This window comes from Astatotilapia calliptera, chromosome 6 (assembly GCF_964374335.1).
Source record: "Astatotilapia calliptera chromosome 6, fAstCal68.1, whole genome shotgun sequence".
Classification (NCBI taxonomy): domain Eukaryota; kingdom Metazoa; phylum Chordata; class Actinopteri; order Cichliformes; family Cichlidae; genus Astatotilapia; species Astatotilapia calliptera.
Genome location: NC_137427.1, coordinates 15,551,707 through 15,575,000, shown reverse-complemented (window position 1 = coordinate 15,575,000; position 23,294 = coordinate 15,551,707). Strand labels below are relative to the sequence as shown.

Genomic DNA, 23,294 nt, shown 5'->3' with positions numbered 1-23,294 from the left:
GAAAGAAAAAGAAGGAGAGGGAGAATGGATTAGCAAAGGACTGTTAAAAATAGGGAAGGTAGTGAGACACGCCTGAGATGAGCGAGACATTAGGCCTGGAAGACTACGCTGCTTGTGGATTAAGGGTACTTCATTAAACTGAAGGTGTAATCTAAAAGCTTACTTTTGCAGCTTAATTTTTTTGGTGCACGTTACTCTTAAAACCACAACTTTTGGTTATTTATACTCTCCTTGATTTCTCCCTTCTCTGAGCACACTCACACTCTTTTACTTAAGGTAGTAATGATGAATGAATGCATTAATGTGAGAAGGCAGACTGAGCAAGCATTCTGCGTCCTCTTTCCAAAATATTTCTCTCTGCCCACATCTCTCTCTAAAATAAGTTAACATGGGTGGAAATAGTCCTCTGTCACTGTGATTGATGCTCTTCTTTCTTGTTCTGCACTGAGGGGATTTGTTATCCTCTATCGTGCCTTCGTGGCTGCTTCAACTGTGTATGCCTTACAAAATGCTGCCGCTGCTATCTCAACAGCAGATGTCCTGGCGTTTGTAAGAGTTAGCCTTGCCTGTCTAAAGCTGTTTATCACAATAATTAGAAACGGAAGTTTAAAAAAAAAACATGTGCATCTGTGTATTCCCTGTCAGTCTGTGTGGGTCTGTGTTTATGCTTGACTACTAATTGGATATCATGACAATAAAAAACAAAATGCCAAAGGCAGCATCTCTTACATTTTATTTAGCATTTAAAGCTCAGTCTTAACCAGAGACGCACACTTTTTTTTTTTTTGACTGTTAACGCTCAAGATTGGTTTCCATTGAAATTTCAAATTAAGGTCACTCAGTAGTCTGTTGAGGGAATCACTGCCTGATTTTAAATGACTGACCCTGAAAAAGAAGCACTAACATTTGTCTTTGACATGATCCCTGTTCCCATTAGCAGGACCGTGCCTGATTATACCATCTAGAGATGCACTGATTGCAATTTTCTTGTCCGATTCTGATTTTTCCTTAAGCGTGACCTGCAGATACAGATTTTTACAAATTCAGATTTTCTTTCTAAGCATGTACAAACAAAAATCAAGTTTTATTCAGGGAAAATGTTTATTTTGATAATAAAATAAATGATTAATCTTTAAAAATTTCCCCAAACTGCAGTAAGTTGACATAGTTTCCTTTACCAAACAAAATTAGGTGAAACTCATTCCCATTACCTTGGCTCTTGCCAGGGCTGCCTGCTTGTGGATGAGTCAGAGCTGTGAATTGCTTTAGCTTTAGCCACAGCCACTTTTCCTTCGCTAGCTTCTGTGAAATGATTATGTTCAGCTGGGTGAAAGTGATTTATTGCTAGTTTTTGTGGTGCCCCCCCACTTTTCTTTGCTGAACTATGGATCTTTACTCATGATGAGTGTGTTTGACTTTTAATTGCACACCTGTTTATGTGTTGAGCACCGTCTGGTCAGTTCATCTCTAGTCTTTGCATTTCCAATGAGGCTTTGTTGATTCAGTTCTGTTTCTTTGTTGGGCTCGGGCTTTGATTGTAACCAGAGTAGATGTTTCCCTAGAAGAAGAATAAATTAGTAGAACACAGAAGCAGGTATCGTAGGCGACAAGATCAAGAAGAAGAGGAAATGAAAGACAAAGCAATGCAGCAGGAAGTGTGTGGGCATGTGTGCATTTGTGTGTGTACATATCACAGCAGCTCTGGACATTTGAGTAATGTAATTATGAAGGGTTTACCTGAAAGTCACAGGAGAATAGATTTTCTACAGTCTAGTGTATTTGCAAGTGAGTGATATTTTGTATCAGAGTGAACAATGACGTAAAAGCCTGCCTTAAGTATTCTAGGAAATCTCTTTGTGAGTCCCAATTTCCTTAGTGAGTCTGAGGTTCAGAAAGAATACAGTCGACCTCTTGGTTCACTTCCCTTTCAAAGCAATGATACATTTAAAAGAATTTTTTTCACCTCGTTATGAAACTGAATATAAGGTCAGGGCCGTTTTTTTTTTTGCCATTAGAATCAATCTGAACAAAAGCTGTTTTAATTTTGTTAGACATCAAAGGAAATATATTTAGCTAAGTTCAGGAATCATTGAAGGGTTTTTGAAAGATGAGGGTACAGATTCAAAGACGCTGACCTTATCCCGTTAACCTACAAAGCAACAGATTCGCTGGCTGTCTGCTAGTAGTTTTAGTATCTCCCCGTGTCACTTTATGTGCATCTGTGCTTCCTTGAGCATGCACATTTAGTGTGTTTGTCAGCAAATGTCAAGCTGCTAATTCCCCTTCTCTCTATCTCTGCCCTCTTGAGATTTAATAGATCTCTGACTGATGAAGTGCAGACAGTGTGGAAGGATAAGTGAGGAGTGAGGAACTGGGGTAGGGGTAAAAGAAAAAGCTGTTAGAGGAAAGAGGAAGAGGAGGAAGCAAGTTGAAAGAATATGAAAACAAGCAGGAAAGACATGAGTATAAGTAAAGAGGGGAAAGTTGTTTGTAGGGCCATGAAAGGAGGATGAGGAAGAAGGTGAAATTAAGGGTAGAGTAGTGATCTTTGTCGGTGCCAGCTTGTGTTGCCTCCCATGGCTGGACAGCTGCAACCTTCTTCGGGGGCACGATGAATGAGAGAACCAGGTCACACACACACACACACACACACACACACACACACACACACACACACACACACACACACACACACACACACACACACACACACAGACATGTCCATACAAAGTCCTGTTCTAACAGATGCTAAGCCAAGAATTTGCATACTTCTGTCGTTACCCTGTTAGTGATGTCTCGAGCAGAGGATACCACTGGAGTGGTAACACATACTTAACAGTCACTTCTGCGCTCCCGCTCTCAAGTGTATGCACCAAGGTCTTTCCAAGGATTTCACTTTGACTCAGTCTCATATTGCATAAACATTTCAAAGACTAGACTTTCCTTACTACAACTCATCTAACGGCATTTAGAACAGAAAGATACTGTGAAAATACTGCGATTCAAATTGGTGGTGCATGAACATACAAGCAAACAGCTGGGACAGATGTAAAGGTGAGCAAGGTATTGTACCTCTGTTTGTGTCTCCGTGGGTTTCATGAGGCTTTATTCAGTCCCTATGGGATGTTAACAGGAAAAATTAGCTTCAGAGCTTTTTGAGAGTCCCCAAGCTCACTGCGAGTGAGCATTTATGCTGAACACACACAAGGGATTTTAACTGGAGTTCATTGATGTATGTCAGCGTGAAACAAATACACAAAAAAATCAGCACTTTCAGACACGCACACACATAACCACACACACACACCATCTGGGAGTACCATAAGTCCACTGTATAAAGTATTCAACTCTCTTGTGTGTTATCCAGATTCCCGAGGGAGGCAATTGGCTGTGACACACATAGTTTATGAGGCTTCACAGTTATTCCTTCTGTTGTTTACTTTCCATTGTGTAACTTTCTACCTGTTCATATTCATTTTGAAGCGAGCAAGTATGTAAAATTGTTATGGTGGCAGGAGTGTGTGTTGGTTTGCCTCTCCTCTCTCAAGATTTTGATTCTCTTTTGGTAACACAAACTTTACCTCTCTACATTTTTATAAATTCAGCTGTCATAAGTTCCCATACCCAGTCTCCCTGGTTCCTGCGTCTATGTTTCATGTCTATGTGGTTATGTTAAGTTCATGTCATGTTTTATCTCCATGTCTATGTCTCTGTGTTTCCTGTTTTATTTTGTAAGAGTCTGGTGTTCTTTGTTCATTGTAGTTAGTGTTACTCTCCCCTGTATTGTCATTATGTTTCATTCGAGTCAGCTGTGTTCTCATATGTCTCCACTTCCCCTGATCACCTCATGTGTGTATTTAAGTCCTCTGTTTTCTGAATGTCGTTGTCAGGTCGTCTGTTATCTCCACCATTGTCACTGTTATAGTCATAGCACTTCATAGTATTTGTTTCTTAGTGTTTTTTTAGTTTGCTTAGGGTTCCATGTTTAACTCCTGCTATCATCCAAATAAAGGATCGCTTTCTGTTTAAACCTGCAACTCCTCGTCCACATCTGCTTTTAGGTCCTGTTTCAAAAAACACACCGGCGCACCCCGCCGTGACAATTAATTTTATGTATTGTATTTTTAAGCTGCATTGTCATATTATCTTACTCAGGACTCATAACTTAAAGGGAAAGGAAAGGGAAATCTGTTTTTGTTTCCTGTGTCTGAAAGCACATATCCAGTACTGGTTGGGCTCTAGTTTAGATCACGAGGGAGTTGCCAGCTTTTATAGTGAACTCTTCCTCTCCTGCTATTAACTTTGCATTTGTGTATGGATGCCAGTTTATAGAATCCAGTCTACAGTTATTCAGAGCTGCTGCCACTGTGTGATTTTCCTCATATTTATTTATCAGTTTTACTGTTGTGCCAGTAGTTGAAATTCAGCTCCTTCTGTCTCCATTTCTGCGTCGATGCCAGCGTTTGGCTGATACACCCTATAACCAACACCAACACCGAGCCAGGGAATAGTACTGGTGCCATGTATTCTCACTCTTGCCATCTGCCACCCAAACTGTAATTAAATTTCACTTATCTTTTTATGAAGCAGAAGTTAATAGAGCAGGTTTATTCAATCAAGGGATTTTTCACGCCAGCTGGAGTCTCACTGGAGCTTGACTCTGCTGTATACACATCATTGTCCAGAGTTGTATACACGCTTTATTTTCAAGTAAGTACATCAGTGAAATTACTTTATCAAATGTGCTGAGTGTGTGAAGTCAAAAACACCACTATATAATAATAAAGCTAAACAAATGTAGTGTACAAACATATTGTTGAGTATTAAGAATATGTGTACGGATATTAGGTCCCGAAAGTGAGACAGCGTGTTAATGAGGCTCTACATTAGTATCGACTATATGAGCAGCTCCCCTAATATTTAAAAATCTATACATGCACCTTGCAGCATGAGTCACGTGTTTACCACAGGATTTTGGTGGACACCAAAATATTAAAAATATTAGTCTGGGACTCCAAAAAAGAGAGCTTATTTCGCATCATAACTGCTGAATGTGTAGATAGGCAATAATTTAAGCAGAACTTTGCCATGTGAACCTAAAATATGATGACATATCAATGTTACGTTCACAACCCGTTTCCATGGCCAGCTGAAAATATTGTTAAACATTTATTGTGGGTTGAAATCAATAATTAATTTCGTTTAGTACAGTTTTTCTGTTTTTCTCATTTTGTTATTCAGATGCAGTCTGTCCCCTGGTCATAAAATGACTCATATTTTGTAGCAGTTTTGTGTGTGTGTATGTATGTATATTGTGTGCAGGTGCACATGTTGGCTCTTCTAACTTCAGTATTAGCACACATAATTAGGAGGGGGAGAGTGAAATGAGTGCCATTGTGGCATATATCTGAAAAGCTCTTGGATGCTTTTAGACATTATCTGCTACAGCTAACAGATTTAAAAGTACAGACACAGGAAACACTAATGCGTCTCACCATTTGTATGCACTTGCACACAAATGGTGAGACAGTAAACAAGGCCTTGGAAAACTTCCTGGCAAACTCCTCGCATTTGGTTTTAAGCTCATTATGTATGTTGCATGGTCAAAGTTGCGGGCTCCATTTGCCAGCAAAAGCAGCTGGAGGTGTTCATGCTGTGTTAGTTAATCAGGATTACTGAGCAAAGCAACGTTTGGACATGACTGTGTCTAATCCACTGTGAAAAGTAACGTGTTGCTCATTTCTCGCTGGGCTGCACTAATTATGTAGCAGCTAGGTGAACATGCATGACAGGACTGTAGCCTTTATGTGAAGAATTGTATAACAGTACAAGTCAAAGTGTAAAAGTTATTTTATTATGAAATTTACATGTTTTGCATAGTATATATTTTTAAAGTTCACATTAGATTTCTAAGAATTTTTACCACAGTGTTTTTCTGTGTGTATATGAAAAATGTTGTTCCATTGGAGCATGAGGAGTAATTCATTGGGGATTTCCATAATTTCCTTTTCAAACACTTTGAAATTCCAATGATATTAATCCTCAAAGTCATTAAAACATTGTGCAGAGTAGAAACTTAACTTTCCAAGAGCTTAGCAATATCTATTATGCAAATATTTCAAAGTGTTATAATGGACATCAGGTTGGAGTGAATGTACTTTATCGTAAACATCTGTACATTATGTGCACATACAGGGCTATTTTAATATCTGTCATAAAAAGAAGAAAACACAAATATATTTTGGAAATTAGTGAAAAACGTGTTTATACTGATGAATTATGTTGTTTATATTGTTATGTATTAGGCAAATACCAAACTGAGTTCACGTTTTATACCCAAATTTGAGCCGGTGAAGTGAACTTCACCAAGAAGTCAGAAATTAGCATAACAAGCTTTGCTTTCAACCTGTGAAACTATTTTTTTCTCTTTTCAGGAATGAAAATAAATAACTGTAATTTGGCATTTTACTATTTTTTTCAGCTTTTTTGTAAAACAGTAAACTTTTAATAATATATTCAAATTTTAGATGACATTTTAGCATAAAAAATGGCTTTTTCATTAAAGACCGTGCACATATTGGTGGATTAACCATTACAGAAACATGTAAAAAATGGTAATTGCTATTATTATTAATTTAGGGTACCTGTGACATAACTAGACCATCATAAATAAAACATGTTGACTGTAAAATTATGTCAATAAATATGATCTAGAATAGTGAAAATGTTTCAGGCAACAAGAAGACCTACAACAGATGTGATGGCCCCCTTAGATCTATTGTATTTTCACAATAAAATGGAGTTAATCTGGGTTTAAATGAGGAGAAAAGAAACACAAAGAATTAAAACATGATACACTGAATTTTTATACGTTTAACTTCTCATCAGGCCTGTTCATGATTTATTGTGCTCTTCATAGTTCTGAAACTTTGACAAAAACTGTTATTGTTCATTGTAAAACGTGCTGGTTGTTCTTATATTCAGCTTTCTCTCTCTGTTAGTTTGTATTATTGGGTGACTTTGGTTTTTGAGTACATTGGTTTGGAGCTACAGATAATAACTAAAGCTGTTGGGCTTATTTTTGTATTTTATAACGTTATTGGCATTGAGTTATTAATGTAGTCTAAGCACGATTTGAGACTCTCTATTCATATCTGTTGTTTGTTTTAACTAGTTATTAACAATTGAAAAACTATTCTGGTGATGTATTATTACTATTATCATTATTATTTTAGGTACATTTACAGATTTTTTTGTGTGATTATAATTTAATTTAAATACAGCAGAACATTATAAGAAACCACAAAAAACATGATTTTCGTAAAAACCTTTGTTTAAAGATTATTTATTATTAAACAATGTCCTTTCAAGTTTTCTTATGTTCCCCATCTACAGACCTTTATTTTAACTCTTCTATAACAATGTGTTCTCTTTCAGATCCTCGTTCATGTAGGCTTCCTAACTGAGGAGTCTGGAGATGTTTTCAGCCCAAAGGTGTTGAAGGGAGGGCCTCTAGGCGAAATGGTCCAATGGGCTGATATCCTCACTGCACTTCATGTTCTGGGACACAACCTCAAGATCTCCATGTCTGTCAAGGAACTTCAGGGGTGAGTTCTTTATGTGCGAGATCTTGATATCTTAATTATATAGAGCTATAGAGCTAATTGTTATGGGATGCTGTGTCAGACAGAGAGTGGACCCAAGTGCAGGACTCTGCAGACAAACATAAACTCAAAACACAGCTTTATTAGCTCGCACCGGCAAACTTAACAAAACATAAGGTGGCGTTAACTGGAGAGGACTGACTGAAACACTGACAGACTGGAGCGCGCACAGCATGAAGGAATATGATGACGAAATGACGTAGAACAGAAGGAAATTAGGGACTTAAATATACACATAAGGCAATTAGAGAGATGGAACACAGCTGGGGAAAACAAGACACAGGTGAGCGAAGTTTGAGTAACGACAGGGGAAGCAAAACTGAATATAAAGCACACATGACAAGAGACTGTCAAACTAAAACAGGAAACTAACGCAGACTGAGACAAACGGACTTGACAAAGACAAAGGAAGAATAAAAAGAGACATGACAGACCACAGAGACAGGCCACAGAGGGACCAGGCAGCACAGAGACATGACTGGGGAAACAGACCAGGACGACACAGAGAACAATGACCAAAACCACTCAAGAAACTGTAAGACTTCAAACATAAATCCTTAAAAAAAAAACAAAGGTAAACAAGAATACTCTAAACTAAAAAACAAGAAACTGCAACTCCAAACACTGAACATGAAACTAATGTTTCTTGTGTACAGATTGGGGGAAAAAAAGGCATATATCCATCTATTTCATCCGTTTGCTAGCTGTTAATAGGATGAAAAGTAGAGTAAACTCCGGACAGGGCTAGCACAGAGAGACAGAAAACCATTTACACTCACATTCACACTAACAGCCAATTTAGCCAATCAACTGATGCATTGTGTTTTTGTAATTTTGCATTTAAAGTCTGCTCATTTCCACTTAACACCAGCATTAGCATCGAGGTTTCTAAGGTCCTGTCGCTGAATTGATCTGTTGCCGTATTGATCTCACGTAGGCTCAATCTGCAGCTTGATGTCAGTGCAACTACATTGGTGATTTTTCTTTTCCGTCCCGTGTCAGGATGATTACGCGTTTCTGCTTACTGATAAAGCTGAACTAGAGCCAGCACACACAGACATATGCATGGATGTAAATTTGTCGTGATTGAAAAGATCCTTCAAGCGTTGTCTAGTCTAAGTAATTAGGTTCATAGTCAAGACTGAACAAATCATAGGGGTTGTCATCTTCAATGTCAAGGAATAGCTAATGTTTGAAAGAAGAATTATGAACAGGCATATTGTGAGAAGACAGCTGACTCATAGGTGACGTCTTTGTTCGGCCTCGATTGAGCTGCTAGTCTTTGTCTTTCTGTCGTCGTCGATCAGCGCAGTGGCACAGGTACAGAGTATAGATCAATATAATGGTGCCTACAGAGGCCCGGCTGTTCTCTGCATTTCATACTGTGCTCTGCTCCGGACATCTCTCACAAATCATAGGAGAAGCATTGTATTGATGCCCAGCCTTTGGCAGACATTCTGTAGACATATAACGCAGCTTCAGGGGCCAAGAGAGTGTGGGACAATTTAGAAGAATTTCATATATAAAAAAGTGACTTTTGAGATTGATGGCACAATCGTTTTTGCTGCATGCACGTCACTGGAGTTTCTTGAGACCCACATTTTCAGATTTATCTGTCTGACATTGTGGGTCGTGATGTTTTAGGTGACTGCACAGGATATATTACCACACCAGTATGACCAATTTGTGTATTCACTTTAGCCAGTTTCTCAGTCTCACTTGTAGCTGATGGATTGCTCGTTCTCTCTCGCTGCATCTCTCACGTTACCCTCAAACCTGTCAATGTTAAAGTAAAGCTTTTAATGCTTTTCACAGTGATCGTTATACTAACATGTAATAAAGGATAATGTAACACTGGGTCCATTCAGTGAACCCAGTAATGACAAGTTCAATTCTCAGAAGAGGATGCATTGTGAGGCACAGCTTTGTGCTGCTATGACGTGCAATTATACTGTATGTTTAGCTTCAATATATCCTGCCACACGGCGAAGCTGCACACAAGTACATAGTGATTTGTTATTTAAAAAGCATAAGTATTGATTTTCTGTTTTTAGGCGCTGTGAAATACACAGGGGGCTTTTTTTTTGTCAACGAATGAATTAATTAAAGAATTCCCTCAACACTGCTGCATTTCTGTGTTAGGGCTGCATTCTCAGATAGTGGCTTTGTGTACATTCACACCATGCCCTGCGAATGCAATTATCACAGTGTGTTAGTAAACAGGCTGGAAAACAGGGAGCTTTTTGGTTTGATTACCTCGCAATGTAATTATCAGTGGTTCACACAGAAAAAGCCTCAGATGCAAATCAGCAGACGCATTCATGAACAATGGATTGCTGTTGTTTTATTTCGTATTAATACTGTATTTTTATTAGTATTTTAACACGGATGTTGTGTTTTGGGGGGGTTGCAGATATTGTTGAGTCCAGATGGACAAAATGACCAAGTCAAATGAAAAAGCAGGCAAACAGACAATAGTTGACCTAAAGATAAGGCTTGGTTAGATCTGAGACCAAACACAGATTTGGAAACATCTCGCTTTCCTTTGGGCAACATTGAGCAGTGTTAAAATAAAGCTGAGCAAAAAAGTGTCCAGGGTCTGTCCTTTTCCACCGTTTCTCATTCCTGCATTGTGGTGGGTGTGTGAGTGCATAGTGGGTACAGTATTGCTCTCATGACAACATCTGAAAGTTGTGATTGGCTTAGGAGGAAGCAGGGTAGCTGTAATTGGCCGCTGTGGGAATGATTAGGTGTTGTGTTTTCTTAGTGTATCACTCCCCTTTTTGTAGTTTTCAGTCTGCACTGCAGTCACGTGGCTGGATATTATTTACTAGAGATGAGTGAAAAGAGCATGTCGAGACTTACTAAGGCATTGGAGCTATTGACTAAAATGACTTCTTTTAATAAAACTCACAATAGATTGAACTTTAAGGTATTGTTTATTTTAAAAAAATGTCTGTGACAAATCAAAATCATATTTCATCCTGAAGGCTGTCAGCATGCAGATCAGACCGATGTTTGTCGGAAACAATGGCTGGAAAGGACAAAAAGAGAGTTCAGCAAAGTGCCGAGGTGGCATCTTTAGAGTTTATATTTGGTATTCAAATATGCAGATAGTTTTTGAAGGCTCACTAATGAATGCCATTCTTTTGTTTGGAATCTCACAACACAAAGCAGAAATTTCACACATTTACCACATGTTACCTGACCACACACTGCAGCACACACATCTCAGTTAATTCAGTACAGGTCTTTGCGTTTCACCATTTCTGCTGAGTATGCACCCCTCACATTGTGGAATACTGAGGAGCTTGATGGAAATAAAGCTGAATTTGATGCCAGTTAGATTGCCAGGGTACCTGAGATGTATTAGTGTTAGAGGGAGAGCAGACACGGCTCTCCTGCTCATTACCAACTTGAGGGTCTGGAACACAGAGAGCTGCTCCCAGTCGTTGAAAAGCTAGATGGTCAGCACCTTTTGTGCCTTATCCTGCCACTACTGTTATGTGACATAAAGAAGCTTTAATAATACTGGAAGATGAAAGAAAGTGGCACAGGCTAAAAGCGCAATGGCCTCTTACAGTTCAATGCCCACAGGACACACGATACACAGCGAAGAAGTAAGTACAGTGAAGTAGCCTGGAAAATTGTTCATTTTCTGGTGCATCATCCTGGTGGCTTATGTTCACAGAGCATGTGTTGGGCGTAACATGAAAACTAAAAACGTGGCATTGTGGGGACGGTTCACAGAGATGACATGTGGAAATCAAAAAATGTGCCTGCTAAAAACTGTAAACATATTAAATCTACTATATTTTATTAAAGTCGGTTTGAAAATGTGCCACAAGAAATTTCTTCCCCTTTGCATTTTATTGCTGAAGAGTACAAAATCTAACTGATCTAACTACAGTTATATTTGATCTAACTTACCTGGGTAATGGGAAAAGGCAGTTTTAATTTTTATTGAGGATTTTTTAAGCTATTGTTTTAAATCAGAGATCTATAATACATAGTATTGTAATAATATTTGATCATTATAACCTGCTTTTTTTACTTTGTTTTATTTTTTCCACTTTGAGTTTGTCTTACATGTAATAATTGCTTATTTTAAAAAGACAGTACTCCCCGTCCCACCTCCCTCAAACTCTGTCATGGTTATTTAAGAATCATAGCACGTAATAAAACTGCATCATCTGGTTTGATAGCAGTCGAAGATCTTTATTGCAAGTCAAAATCCTTATCTCCCCTTGCTTCCTAGTTTCTCTGCCTCAGTACTGTCAACTCTTAGGCATCAATAAAAATGAAAAAGACACAAAAAAAAGGAGGAAATTGTTAAAAATATCTTCAGTCACGTCGCAAAGATTCGCTTTCTTCTTCTCATGCACGCCCTCTCCATGGATTCCTCAAAATTAAAGTGTCAAGCTACACAGCAGCATCCCTACTGCAGGTAATTTCTCAATTAATGTGAAGTTTCAGATTCAGGCATGGAGCTGAAAAGAGACAGTAGCACTGATTTATCATCGTCTACACAGAACTGTGTGTTCTGTCTATTTTACTGCTAATTTAGTTCCATGTAGAGCTACCACATTCTCATTTTTACCTGCACCTGCAGTCCTACAACTAGCTGCAATTATTTAGCAGCATTTTCAACAATTAGTGTTATTAGGGCTATTGCCTCGAGGCATTTCTACTATCGTTGCTTATTTTAATCATTATTAACACCGAGATCTGAGTAACTGCATCTCGTTCTGTAAGGTTTTCTTCACGGTGAATGACAACAGAATACTTGATCCTTGATCCTTGTAATGCTGCTGTTATAAGAAAATCACATTTTCCAGTCAGTTTGTCTTTTGAAGCTTCACAAAAGCTGATGTTTCAAGCCAGGAGACATGACAACTGTCAGTTTTACACCTCTCTAACAGTTAACCGGTTCTTTTAAGGCCCATCTGTTCACAAATCTTTTGCACTTTAGTTTTTATCCTTACTATAAAATCATTTTCAATTTTTATCTCTCTCTTCCCCATTGCCAGCCATATTTCTTTCTCTATTTAAGTAAGTTTTACTTACACTGTGGTATTTTTTAGAGATGGCACGATACCACTTTTTAATGTCCGATACAATACCGATATCATAAATTTGGATATCTGCCGATACCGATATGAATCCGATATAGTGTGTTTTTTAATTAATAAAACTGTTTTTTTTAATATCTTGCTGCATTTTGTATAAGTTCACACTCAAGTTTAAATAAACAACAACTCTGAAGCTATTCTGTTATACCTGTATGCAAAAAAATACACTGCACCCAAAATATTTCATAGTTCAGCAACACTGATCAATCCAATAAACTTAAACCGACTCCATCCTTCCTATTCTGGTATTTTAAAGAGTACTTAGCAGAAATATTAAGCAACCTAACTAATAGGGTTGCAAACTTCCAGCAAAAAAAAATAGGGAACCACCAAAAAATGCACAGAAATAAATTATTTTTCAAGAATAATTAAATAGATTCAACATCTTTCTTCAACAGAACTGCAGACTGCACAGATGGTACCTTCCCAAAGGAAAAAGTAGTATAGCTTACTAGGGTATATTAGACTTAACAGTTACTATATACAGTAATGGACTTCTATACATTTTACATCAGATTAAAACTTTGGGTGTAAGATTCAGATAATTATTTAATAAAAGCTAGACATTTTAAATGAGAATAAGAAAGAAAAGTATGTCTTTGTGCCCCCCTTTTCCCTGTTAATGCCCTATCGGCCCCCCTGGCTAAACTTTGCTAGATCCGCCCCTGCACAGTTACCAGCTGTCAGCTACGTAGAAAAGGATCCTGGTCTAGAAAGTAATATTAAATAAATTCTAACAACAGCTTATCAAGCTTAAACTGCTGTTGTTCAGCCGCTGGTTTCCTCTTTCTGGTGTAAAGTGGGCCAAAAACAAAGAAGAGAGACGGACTCGCTACAGAAAAGCCAATCAGCTGATCATTAATCAGTTTCAGGATTGAAGTAGCAGCAGGAGAGGGAGAGAGAGAGGCAGTCGCTCCATATATCGGTTGTTAAGCTTAACATGGGAATGCTTTACAAACATTCAGAGATGAACTTAAACACTTGCTTTACTTCTCTCAGGGATAACTTCCTCGGAGATGAAATGCCACTGGATTGCTAGTGAGGCTACAAATACACACAGCCGCTCTATCACGTGAGCACACTGCTCCGAGTGCTACGGTTATGACCGAGTTACGCCGTGTGGCAAGTTTTGTGAGGTGCTTTTTTGATATTTAATGGATCGGATTACATTTTTTATTTCTCTCCGATATCCGATCCAGTAATTTAGGTCAGTATCGGACCGATACCGATACGTAATATCGGATCGGTCCATCTCTAGTATTTTTATATTTTCACTATGCCTTCCCCTTTGACAGTCAAACTACAAAAGTCAACAAATCACATTGTTATTGCTTTGCCCTCATTTTCTGTGAGCTCTGTTCAAACAGTTTGACCAGGCCTTTGTTTTATCTCATACAATGATATCGTGCCATATGATGATATGTGAAGACTGTGGTGCCACACCCCTTGCGCTGTTGGAACACCTTGAGGTTTTTTTTGGTTTTTTTGGTCTATTTAATTTTTTTTAATTCTTCAGTCTGAACGTTTTCTGGGGTATAAATACGTCTGTCTTGTGTGAGAGAGGCCACATTTTACATGAAGAGAGATTCACTACACTACCACAGTGGCAGCATGCTGCAAAAGAACTAATGCTAGTTTGCATCATAAGCTCATTGCTATAAATCTGCTCTAGTCCAGAGATAGCTTACATAACCCGAAAGATTAATGCAAAAAGACCTGATGTTACGTAATGCCTTGTAAAATTGAATTGGTCTTCAGATTCTTTCTGCTGCACACTTGTTTTTCTCAGCATATTCTGTCTGCCTTCTGTGTTTCACTCATTTTTTGTAGAGGCTTTATCTTGTTATAAATATTTTTTCCACTTCTCTTTTCACTTTCACTTTGTCCAGTTGCTCTCATATTGTGTGGCTGAAAGTGTCAGAGTTTTTTTGATTTTTTTGTAGTAAGAGGTATGGGTTTTTGAAAGTCAATAGTAATGTGTTTTACCCCTTCGCTGAGCATTTATTTTCTCAAAGTTTCAGTACTGTGCACTCCCCATTTATTTATATTTTGCTTTTAAGGAATAAGACTTTCTTTTAATTTTTTAAGTGATCATGATCAAGAGCTATCCAGGAATCCCAAATGTCCATCCACGTTTTTCTTTTTATTAGCTTTTCCTTTTTTCCTTTTCTTTTTTTTTTTTTGTTTTATTATTTTTTGTTAAAATAATTTAAACTTATCTATGAATCATTCAATTCAAACATAATTAAGGCACCTAACTCAAGTGATCAATTGGTGTTAGTTTGTTACTATTACACAACTGGGAACAGATCATTTGTTCCCATTTGTGTAGTTAAATGTATGAAAGATTCCTAAGATAACACAGTTTGACAGGAATAAAACAGATTTTTTTGCACCAACGAGGTTACTTCCAAAGAACGAGCTTAGCTGAAAAGGTGTTATATCTTGGCGTGGTGTGCAGAGTGTTCATAAAAAAAGTTAAGGAAACTAGAGAAATGGAGAACAAAATAAAAAAGTAGCAAAAACAATCTGCAGCTGGTGAGCGGTATCAGAAAGTCAACCAAAATCAAGCAAAGACCTAACACATCACCCGGGAGGTGCTGACAGATGAGCTGAGCTGATCTCTCAGGCGCATCTGACCTTTCAGATGGCTGGGGTGGCTGTAACTCAGGTAGCAAAAAAGGTCACCTGCTATTTGGAAGGTTAGTTGTTTGATCCCTGTCTGCTCCAGTCTGCACACCAAATATTCCTGTTCAAGATATGAACATCCACCCATCAGATTTTAAATGTGTGCGAAAGTTACATAATGCACTTATGTAGAAAGAACATAGCAAAAAAAGTGCTCAGAGTAAAAAGCATTGTATAAGAACCAGTCTGTTTACCATTTATATCAAACGTGATATCAGTAGAAAAGGGACTGTAAAGAAACCAGTGTTAAGGAAGGGAAACTGTAAACAAATGCTGCCCTATGGAGGGACATATCCATTTTAGACATTTTTGGTTCAAATTCTGGTTGATTTCAGTACCATCTGAAAAGCATCTGATTGGCAACGGTGTAATTTTTCTGTGTGACAAACTAACTAAACACACTATCAGTGAAATACCAGGAAAACCCATCATGGACTAACCCCCCCCCAAGTACCCAGACCTCCATTAATATTGAAGCATGAGGCATAAATGTGTGGGTCTAAATGTGTAATAAGTTTTGCTTGTTCTGAGCTTTTTCTGTTTATCACCACCCAATGTCTCTCCAAGTCTTCCACCTCCTCGTCACCCCCAGTCAAACAACTCCTTCACCTTGCGCCATCATTAAAGTGAAGCCTGTAGAGAGAGTAGAGAGAGTGGAGTCAGTGACCTCAGTTCAACTCCTTTTATTCCATAGGTTGGCTATGAGCTGTTTTCCTGTTCCAAGCAGATAAGAGCACATGCATGCACATATATTTCAAACTCCACCCTTGCTTTTCTTGCATGTCACACAATTGGGTTATCACGTTCAGTTATTGCTTTCCTTAGATCGCTGATTCTCATTTTTTCAGAAGTTTAGTGCTTTTTTTCTGTCTTTTTTTTTTTCTGACTTTGTTGTGCAAGCCAGCAACTATATAGGTAGCAAACTTTTAAAGCAGCTGACTCAAAACATTATTATACAATTGGGTTTAAATGAGGGTAAGACACATTTCCTATTAAAAATATCCAAACTTTTAGGTATGAAGGGATGGTGTGTGTGATCTTTTGAATCCAAAGAACCTGCTGATCTGTGTGAAACGCCTAAAAAGACTTCTGAGTTAGCTCCTTCTTTAAGGGAAACTAGTACATTAACATTAATCATTTGTGGGATGTTAGTGTATATTTGTGCTTGGGGTATGTGAGACAGAGTGTCAGCTTGTCTCTTTGTTATAAACTGGAGCATACAAATGAGTCGTATGCTCACGCTGCACCATTTTAAACGCTTTAAGTGTCTGAGTTTGCAGAAAGACACCAACACTTCCCTCACTCCTTCCTGCATCCAATTGTTTTGTGTCTCCTAACCTTTTTTCACTTTCTGTGTCTATTAGTCTAGCCCCTGCTTTCAGTGTGTCTCTGTTTCTTTCTCTTACCCCCTGCAGCTGTTCTCTTCAAGGCTCAAATCAATGAGCTTGTTAGCAGATTCCCAGATTTGTAGAGCATTTCATCACCCCTTACTCTTCTAACCCCTTAGAGACTTAAACGCACACTGCAGTGGAACGCACACTTTGGTAAAGGGTTCCCAAAACCTTTGTTTCAAATCTGGAGAGCTGAGAGAAAGAATGGTTATTGCCCGTGGGTGACTTCTTTCATTAGCCGTGTTGCAAATACAAACAGGACAAACTGCTGGCTCTGCTTCTTTTGCTGCTTTAGCAAAATCCTATTTACCTCTGAGATCATGTGTGTGCTGGTATAGTTATACTTGTAAATGTTTCATTTTTTTATTTCTAGACCTGTTTCTTCTTGGTGTGCTCCCTTTCGGGGACCTGCAACAGGTCACCTGCCTCTATCTCACAGAGTCCCTGGCATCCTCCTCTGTCACACCAACCCTCTGCATTTCCTCTTTCACTGTGTCCATGAACCTTTTCTCAGGTCTTCCTCTTTTTCTCCTGCCTGGTAGCTGCATAGTCAACATCCTTTGTTCAGGTCTATCCACTGTCCCATCACTGCTCATGTCCAAACCATCTCATCTTACTTCTCTAACTCTAACATGAGCTGTCCCTGTGATGCACTCATTACTACTCTTGTCTATCCTGTTCGCTCCCCATGAAAACATTAGCACAGTACCACAGTTCCTCTTTTGGTACCCAATCATAGGCTTTCTCTACATCCACAAAGACACAGTGAAGCTCCTTCTGACCTTTTCTATACAAACATCTCATCTGTAGTGATCTTTCTGGGCATGAAGCCATACTGCTGCTCGCTAATCATCACCTCTCTTCTTAACCCAGGGCTGAAAGCTCTAAATAGTTTTAAAACATGAATAAAGCTGTAACATTACAGGGAGTGCAGAATTATTAGGCAAGTTGTATTTTTGAGGAATAATTTTATTATTGAACAACAACCATGTTCTCAATGAACCCAAAAAACTCATTAATATCAAAGCTGAATGTTTTTGGAAGTAGTTTTTAGTTTGTTTTTAGTTTTAGCTATTTTAGGGGGATATCTGTGTGTGCAGGTGACTATTACTGTGCATAATTATTAGGCAACTAAACAAAAAACAAATATATACCCATTTCAATTACTTATTTTTACCAGTGAAACCAATATAACATCTCCACATTCACAAATATACATTTCTGACTTTCAAAAACAAAACAAAAACAAATCAGCGACCAATATAGCCACCTTTCTTTGCAAGGACACTCAAAAGCCTGCCATCCATGGATTCTGTCAGTGTTTTGATCTGTTCACCATCAACATTGCGTGCAGCAGCAACCACAGCCTCCCAGACACTGTTCAGAGAGGTGTACTGTTTTCCCTCCTTGTAAATCTCACATTTGATGATGGACCACAGGTTCTCAATGGGGTTCAGATCAGGTGAACAAGGTGGCCATGTCATTAGTTTTTCTTCTTTTATACCCTTTCTTGCCAGCCACGCTGTGGAGTACTTGGACGCGTGTGATGGAGCATTGTCCTGCATGAAAATCATGTTTTTCTTGAAGGATGCAGACTTCTTCCTGTACCACTGCTTGAAGAAGGTGTCTTCCAGAAACTGGCAGTAGGACTGGGAGTCGAGCTTGACTCCATCCTCAACCCGAAAAGGCCCCACAAGCTAATCTTTGATGATACCAGCCCAAACCAGTACTCCACCTCCACCTTGCTGGCGTCTGAGTCGGACTGGAGCTCTCTGCCCTTTACCAATCCAGCCACGGGCCCATCCATCTGGCCCATCAAGACTCACTCTCATTTCATCAGTCCATAAAACCTTAGAAAAACCAGTCTTGAGATATTTCTTGGCCCAGTCTTGACGTTTCAGCTTGTGTGTCTTGTTCAGTGGTGGTCATCTTTCAGCCTTTCTTACCTTGGCCATGTCTCTGAGTATTGCACACCTTGTGCTTTTGGGCACTCCAGTGATGTTGCAGCTCTGAAATATGGCCAAACTGGTGGCAAGTGGCATCTTGGCAGCTGCACGCTTGACTTTTCTCAGTTCATGGGCAGTTATTTGGCGCCTTGGTTTTTCCACACGCTTCTTGCGACCCTGTTGACTATTTTGAATGAAACGCTTGATTGTTCGATGATCACGCTTCAGAAGCTTTGCAATTTTGAGACTGCTGCATCCCTCTGCAAGATATCTCACTATTTTTGACTTTTCTGAGCCTGTCAAGTCCTTCTTTTGACCCATTTTGCCAAAGGAAAGGCCGTTGCCTAATAATTATGCACACCTGATATAGGGTGTTGATGTCATTAGACCACACCCCTTCTCATTACAGAGATGCACATCACCTAATATACTTAATTGGTAGTAGGCTTTCGAGCCTATACAGCTTGGAGTAAGACAACATGCATGAAGAGGATGATGTGGACAAAATACTCATTTGCCTAATAATTCTGCACTCCCTGTATATTAACAGTAATAACTTTAAATTGACATTTTGATGTTTAAATCCCTGTCGAAAATAATAAATACAGAGCAACAAGAAAAAGGTAGAGTGATACCATTTGCAGTGTGAGGTATAATGGCAGTTCCCTTTCAGTCGATTCACTCGGTACAACACATAAGTATGGGATATCACGCCCTCGCGTGTCCTGGCTGAAGAAACCTTTATTCACGCCTTTACGGCAGATGACGTGTGATGACACGCGCAAGGCCCCGCCCGCACATATAGCCGCTGCCATCACCGTCATCCCTCAGTTCTTACGCTCTTCACCTCGCTGAGAACACCTCTGCTGAGTTGGGCTAGCTAGCTACTGCTAGTTAGCTCCGTTGTCTGCCAACTTGAACCTAGCTTAACTGCCCCTGTTGGTGTTAGCCTCCACCCCCCAGCTGGTGCGTAGGCTGCCCGCGGAGCGCTATTTTCAAGTTTTTCTTGTGCAGCGTTTCGCTTTGCGTTTTGGGAATGGACTCCAAACCGAAGCGAGCAAAGCAGAAATCTTCTGTTCGCCCCTGTCCTCAGGGATGTGGTTTCTCTTTGCACGACAGCGACCAGCACGATGCCTGCCCTGTCTGCCTGGGGATCGTCCACGCTAGGAGAGCGTTGACGGAGCCCGAAGCTTGTGCGTTTTGTCGCCAGCTCCGACGCTCGACCCTGGAAAGACGGGTGACGTTTGTGGAAAGAGTGCTGGGACGCTCGGCTGTCGCACGGCATGACCCTCTTCTTTCCGAGTCTGGAGCCCCGGCTTCGTCCGAGTCCGAAGACGAAAATTTTCAGGTCGATGTCCCCGCGATTAGCTGGGCTGACCACATGGAATACGTTGACGGGTTAGCCGATGACGGACCGGAACCATGCAGGAGCGCTGACGGGCTTCAGCCTGGGTTGAAGCCCGCCAGCGCTCCCCAGGAAGACGATGACGTGCTGGACATCGGCCTGGACATCCATGGTTTGTCGGAGGATGAGCAGGAGAGCTCATTGTCGACCCAATATGCCGCCGCTGCTGCGCCGGTCGGCCACGATGACACCTCTCTTTTCTCCCTGTTTCGCCGTGCCGCTGAGAAGCTGCAGGTGGACTGGCCCTCTCCTCCACCAGCTCGGAAGCCGTCGCGGTTTGCGGGTTTTTTCCTTCCACCGGAGCCCGCAACGGCCAAAAACTGCCTCCCCATGTTCCCAGACTTTCTCTGCGAGCTAACAGCGTCATGGGACAAACCTCTGTCTACCCGCGTCACTGTGCCCGGCTATGGACAGTACATGGAATTGGACGGCGCCGAGGGAGCTGGTTTAGCTAACCCACCCCCTATGGAGCCGTCTCTGGCTGCTTATCTGGCCCCGTCCCATAACCATGGTGTCGGTGGCCCCGCAACTCTGCCGTCCAAGCACTGCAGATTCTCGGCCTCGCAGCTGGAGAAGATTTATCGGGCTCAGGCCGGCACCGCTCGAGCCATGAGCTCCGTCACCATGCTCCAGACGTACCAAGCAATGTGCCTGGCGGAGCTTGGATCGCTGGTTCCGGAGGACAGCCCGCTGTCACCTCTTCTTAACGAGGTTAGAGTCACCACGGATTACATCCTCCGTGCGTCTCGCTGTGCAGCGCTCTCCCTGGGCAGAGGGATGGCTTCGACAGTGGTGGCGCAGAGGCACCTGTGGCTGACCCTCTCCGACGTCCCTGATAGAGACAGAGCTGTGTATCTGGACGCACCAGCGTCTGCGGCTGGGTTATTCGGACATTCACTTGAAGCCATTCAGGCTAGATTCGATCTGAGGAAGAAGCAGACGGAAGCTCTGCGCGACATCATCCCCAGACGCCAGCCCAAGCCCACTGCTAGCTCTCACAGGCCCGCCGCTCCTCTGACAGCTGGCAAGAGACCGGCGCCCACTGCTGGAGTGGGAGGGCCGCCGGCGAGAGCACGTACTCCGGCCCGAGCTCCACGCCAGTCGGCCTGGGGCAAAGGCCGGGAGACGCAGGGAGACGCTGCTCTTACCCCTCTGTTGCCGCACAAGAGGTGCCGCTTAAGTTCTGTTCAGGTTGTCAGCCCCAGAAGGCGCTGCACTTCCCTATCGCGGTCTCCCAAGCACATAACCCCTGCACACGGTTCAGATGTGTTGAATGTTCAAGCGACCACATCGAGTGTTCCCGCTGTTTTTCATTGTTATGCCCCGGAAAAGGTGCACCCAACAAAATGTATAAATGTACATGTTCCCATGTTGCAATCAATAAAGAGTGTTGTTTACTCTCAAACAATCTCAAATGCTCAACCTGCAGGCGAAATGAGCCAGGTCAGGCAGGGGATGCAGTCCCCTGCAGACACACTGGGGGGCGACGGCGCCCCGCCGTCAGTGCTGCAGGCCAGCCGGCTGGCTGCTCACTTCCCTCAGTGGCGCGCTTGCGCCCCCTCTCCGTGGGTGCTGCAAACCGTTGCCATGGGTTACCGGTTGCAGTTCCGGGTCAAGCCGCCTCGTTTCCAAAGAGTCGTGAACACGATTGTCAACCCCGAGGCAGCCTTGGTACTCAGAGAGGAAATACAGGCGCTATTACAGAAGAGAGCAATACGGGTGGTCCCCGCTTCGGAGACGGACAAAGGTTGGTACAGCCGTTATTTTGTCATTCCGAAGAAAGGGGGAGGGCTTCGTCCCATCCTCGACCTGCGAGTCTTGAACACGTACCTGCGAACGTACAGGTTCAGGATGCTAACACTCAGACAGCTCCTGAGTGCAGTCGGCCCGGGAGATTGGTTTGCGACAATCGATCTAACAGATGCTTATTTTCATGTCGCTATACACCCGAAACACAGGCAGTTTCTGAGGTTTGCGTTCGAGGGCGTAGCCTACGAATACCTAGTGCTGCCGTTCGGGCTGTCGCTCGCTCCCCGCACCTTTACGAAATGTGCCGAGGCAGCGCTAGCGCCCCTCAGGAAGAGGGGCATCCGCATCTTGGCCTACCTGGACGACTGGGCTCTCGTGGCTTGCTCCAGAGAACAGGCGGAGACGCAGCTGTCGCGGGTTCTGTCACACATTCAGACACTGGGGTTCTCTGTGAACTTTCAGAAGAGCTCGCTAATCCCAGGTCAACAGATCGCTTTTCTCGGTCTGGAAATATGCTCTCTTTCCAGCCGCGCACGGTTGTCAGAGCACAGAGTGGCCGCGTTTCATCGCTGCCTCGCTCAATTTCAGCTGGGACGCAGACTGCGTTTCCAGACGATATTGCGCTTGTTGGGCATGATGGCATCTATGATCGCCGTAGTGCCGCTTGGGCTGTTGAAAATGAGAGCGTTTCAACGCTGGACTCTCTCTCACCGTTTGTGTGCTTCGCGTCACCTCCGGAGGAGGCTGCCGGTAACTGCGTCTTGCATGCTAGCTCTCCGTCCTTGGAGGGAGCCCGGGCTACTGCACCAGGGCTCTCGGATTGGGAGGGTGTTGTTTCGCAAGGTGGTGTCCACAGATGCTTCCCTAAGTGGGTGGGGAGCGCTGTGCGAGGGTGCGTCAGTGAGAGGGATCTGGTCCGCGGCTCAGCGCCAGCTGCACATCAACCACTTAGAGCTGTTGGCAGTGTTCTTAGCTCTAAAGCGTTTCCGTCCAGTCCTGCAGGGCCAGCATGTCTTAGTCAGGACGGACAATTCAACAGTGGTGTCTTATATAAACAGGCAGGGAGGAACACGCTCTCTTCCCCTGTTGCAGCTGTCTCGCTCTCTGCTGTTATGGTGCAGTGTTCATTTTCTGACTCTAAGAGCCACCCATGTCCCGGGCCACCTGAACCTGGGGCCGGACCTTCTCTCCAGGGGGGGTCCTCTGGTGAGAGAATGGAGGTTACACCCTTCAATAGTGGCTCAGATTTGGGATCTATTTGGCGAGGCGCAAATAGATCTTTTTGCTTCCAGGGTGAATGCTCACTGCCCCCTGTACTT

At 41.8% G+C, this 23,294-nt stretch overlaps 1 protein-coding gene across 1 annotated transcript in view; it reads left to right on the top strand.

Annotated features, from left to right (window-relative positions):
* The window catches only part of LOC113023992 (alpha-1,6-mannosylglycoprotein 6-beta-N-acetylglucosaminyltransferase B-like), a 126,400-nt gene that overhangs the window by 65,884 nt on the left and 37,222 nt on the right, over positions 1–23,294 (top strand). Inside the window, exon 8 of the mRNA XM_026170530.2 lies at positions 7,438–7,607. Coding sequence (XP_026026315.2) covers positions 7,438–7,607 — 170 coding nt within the window. The remainder of the gene's footprint in view (positions 1–7,437; positions 7,608–23,294) is intronic.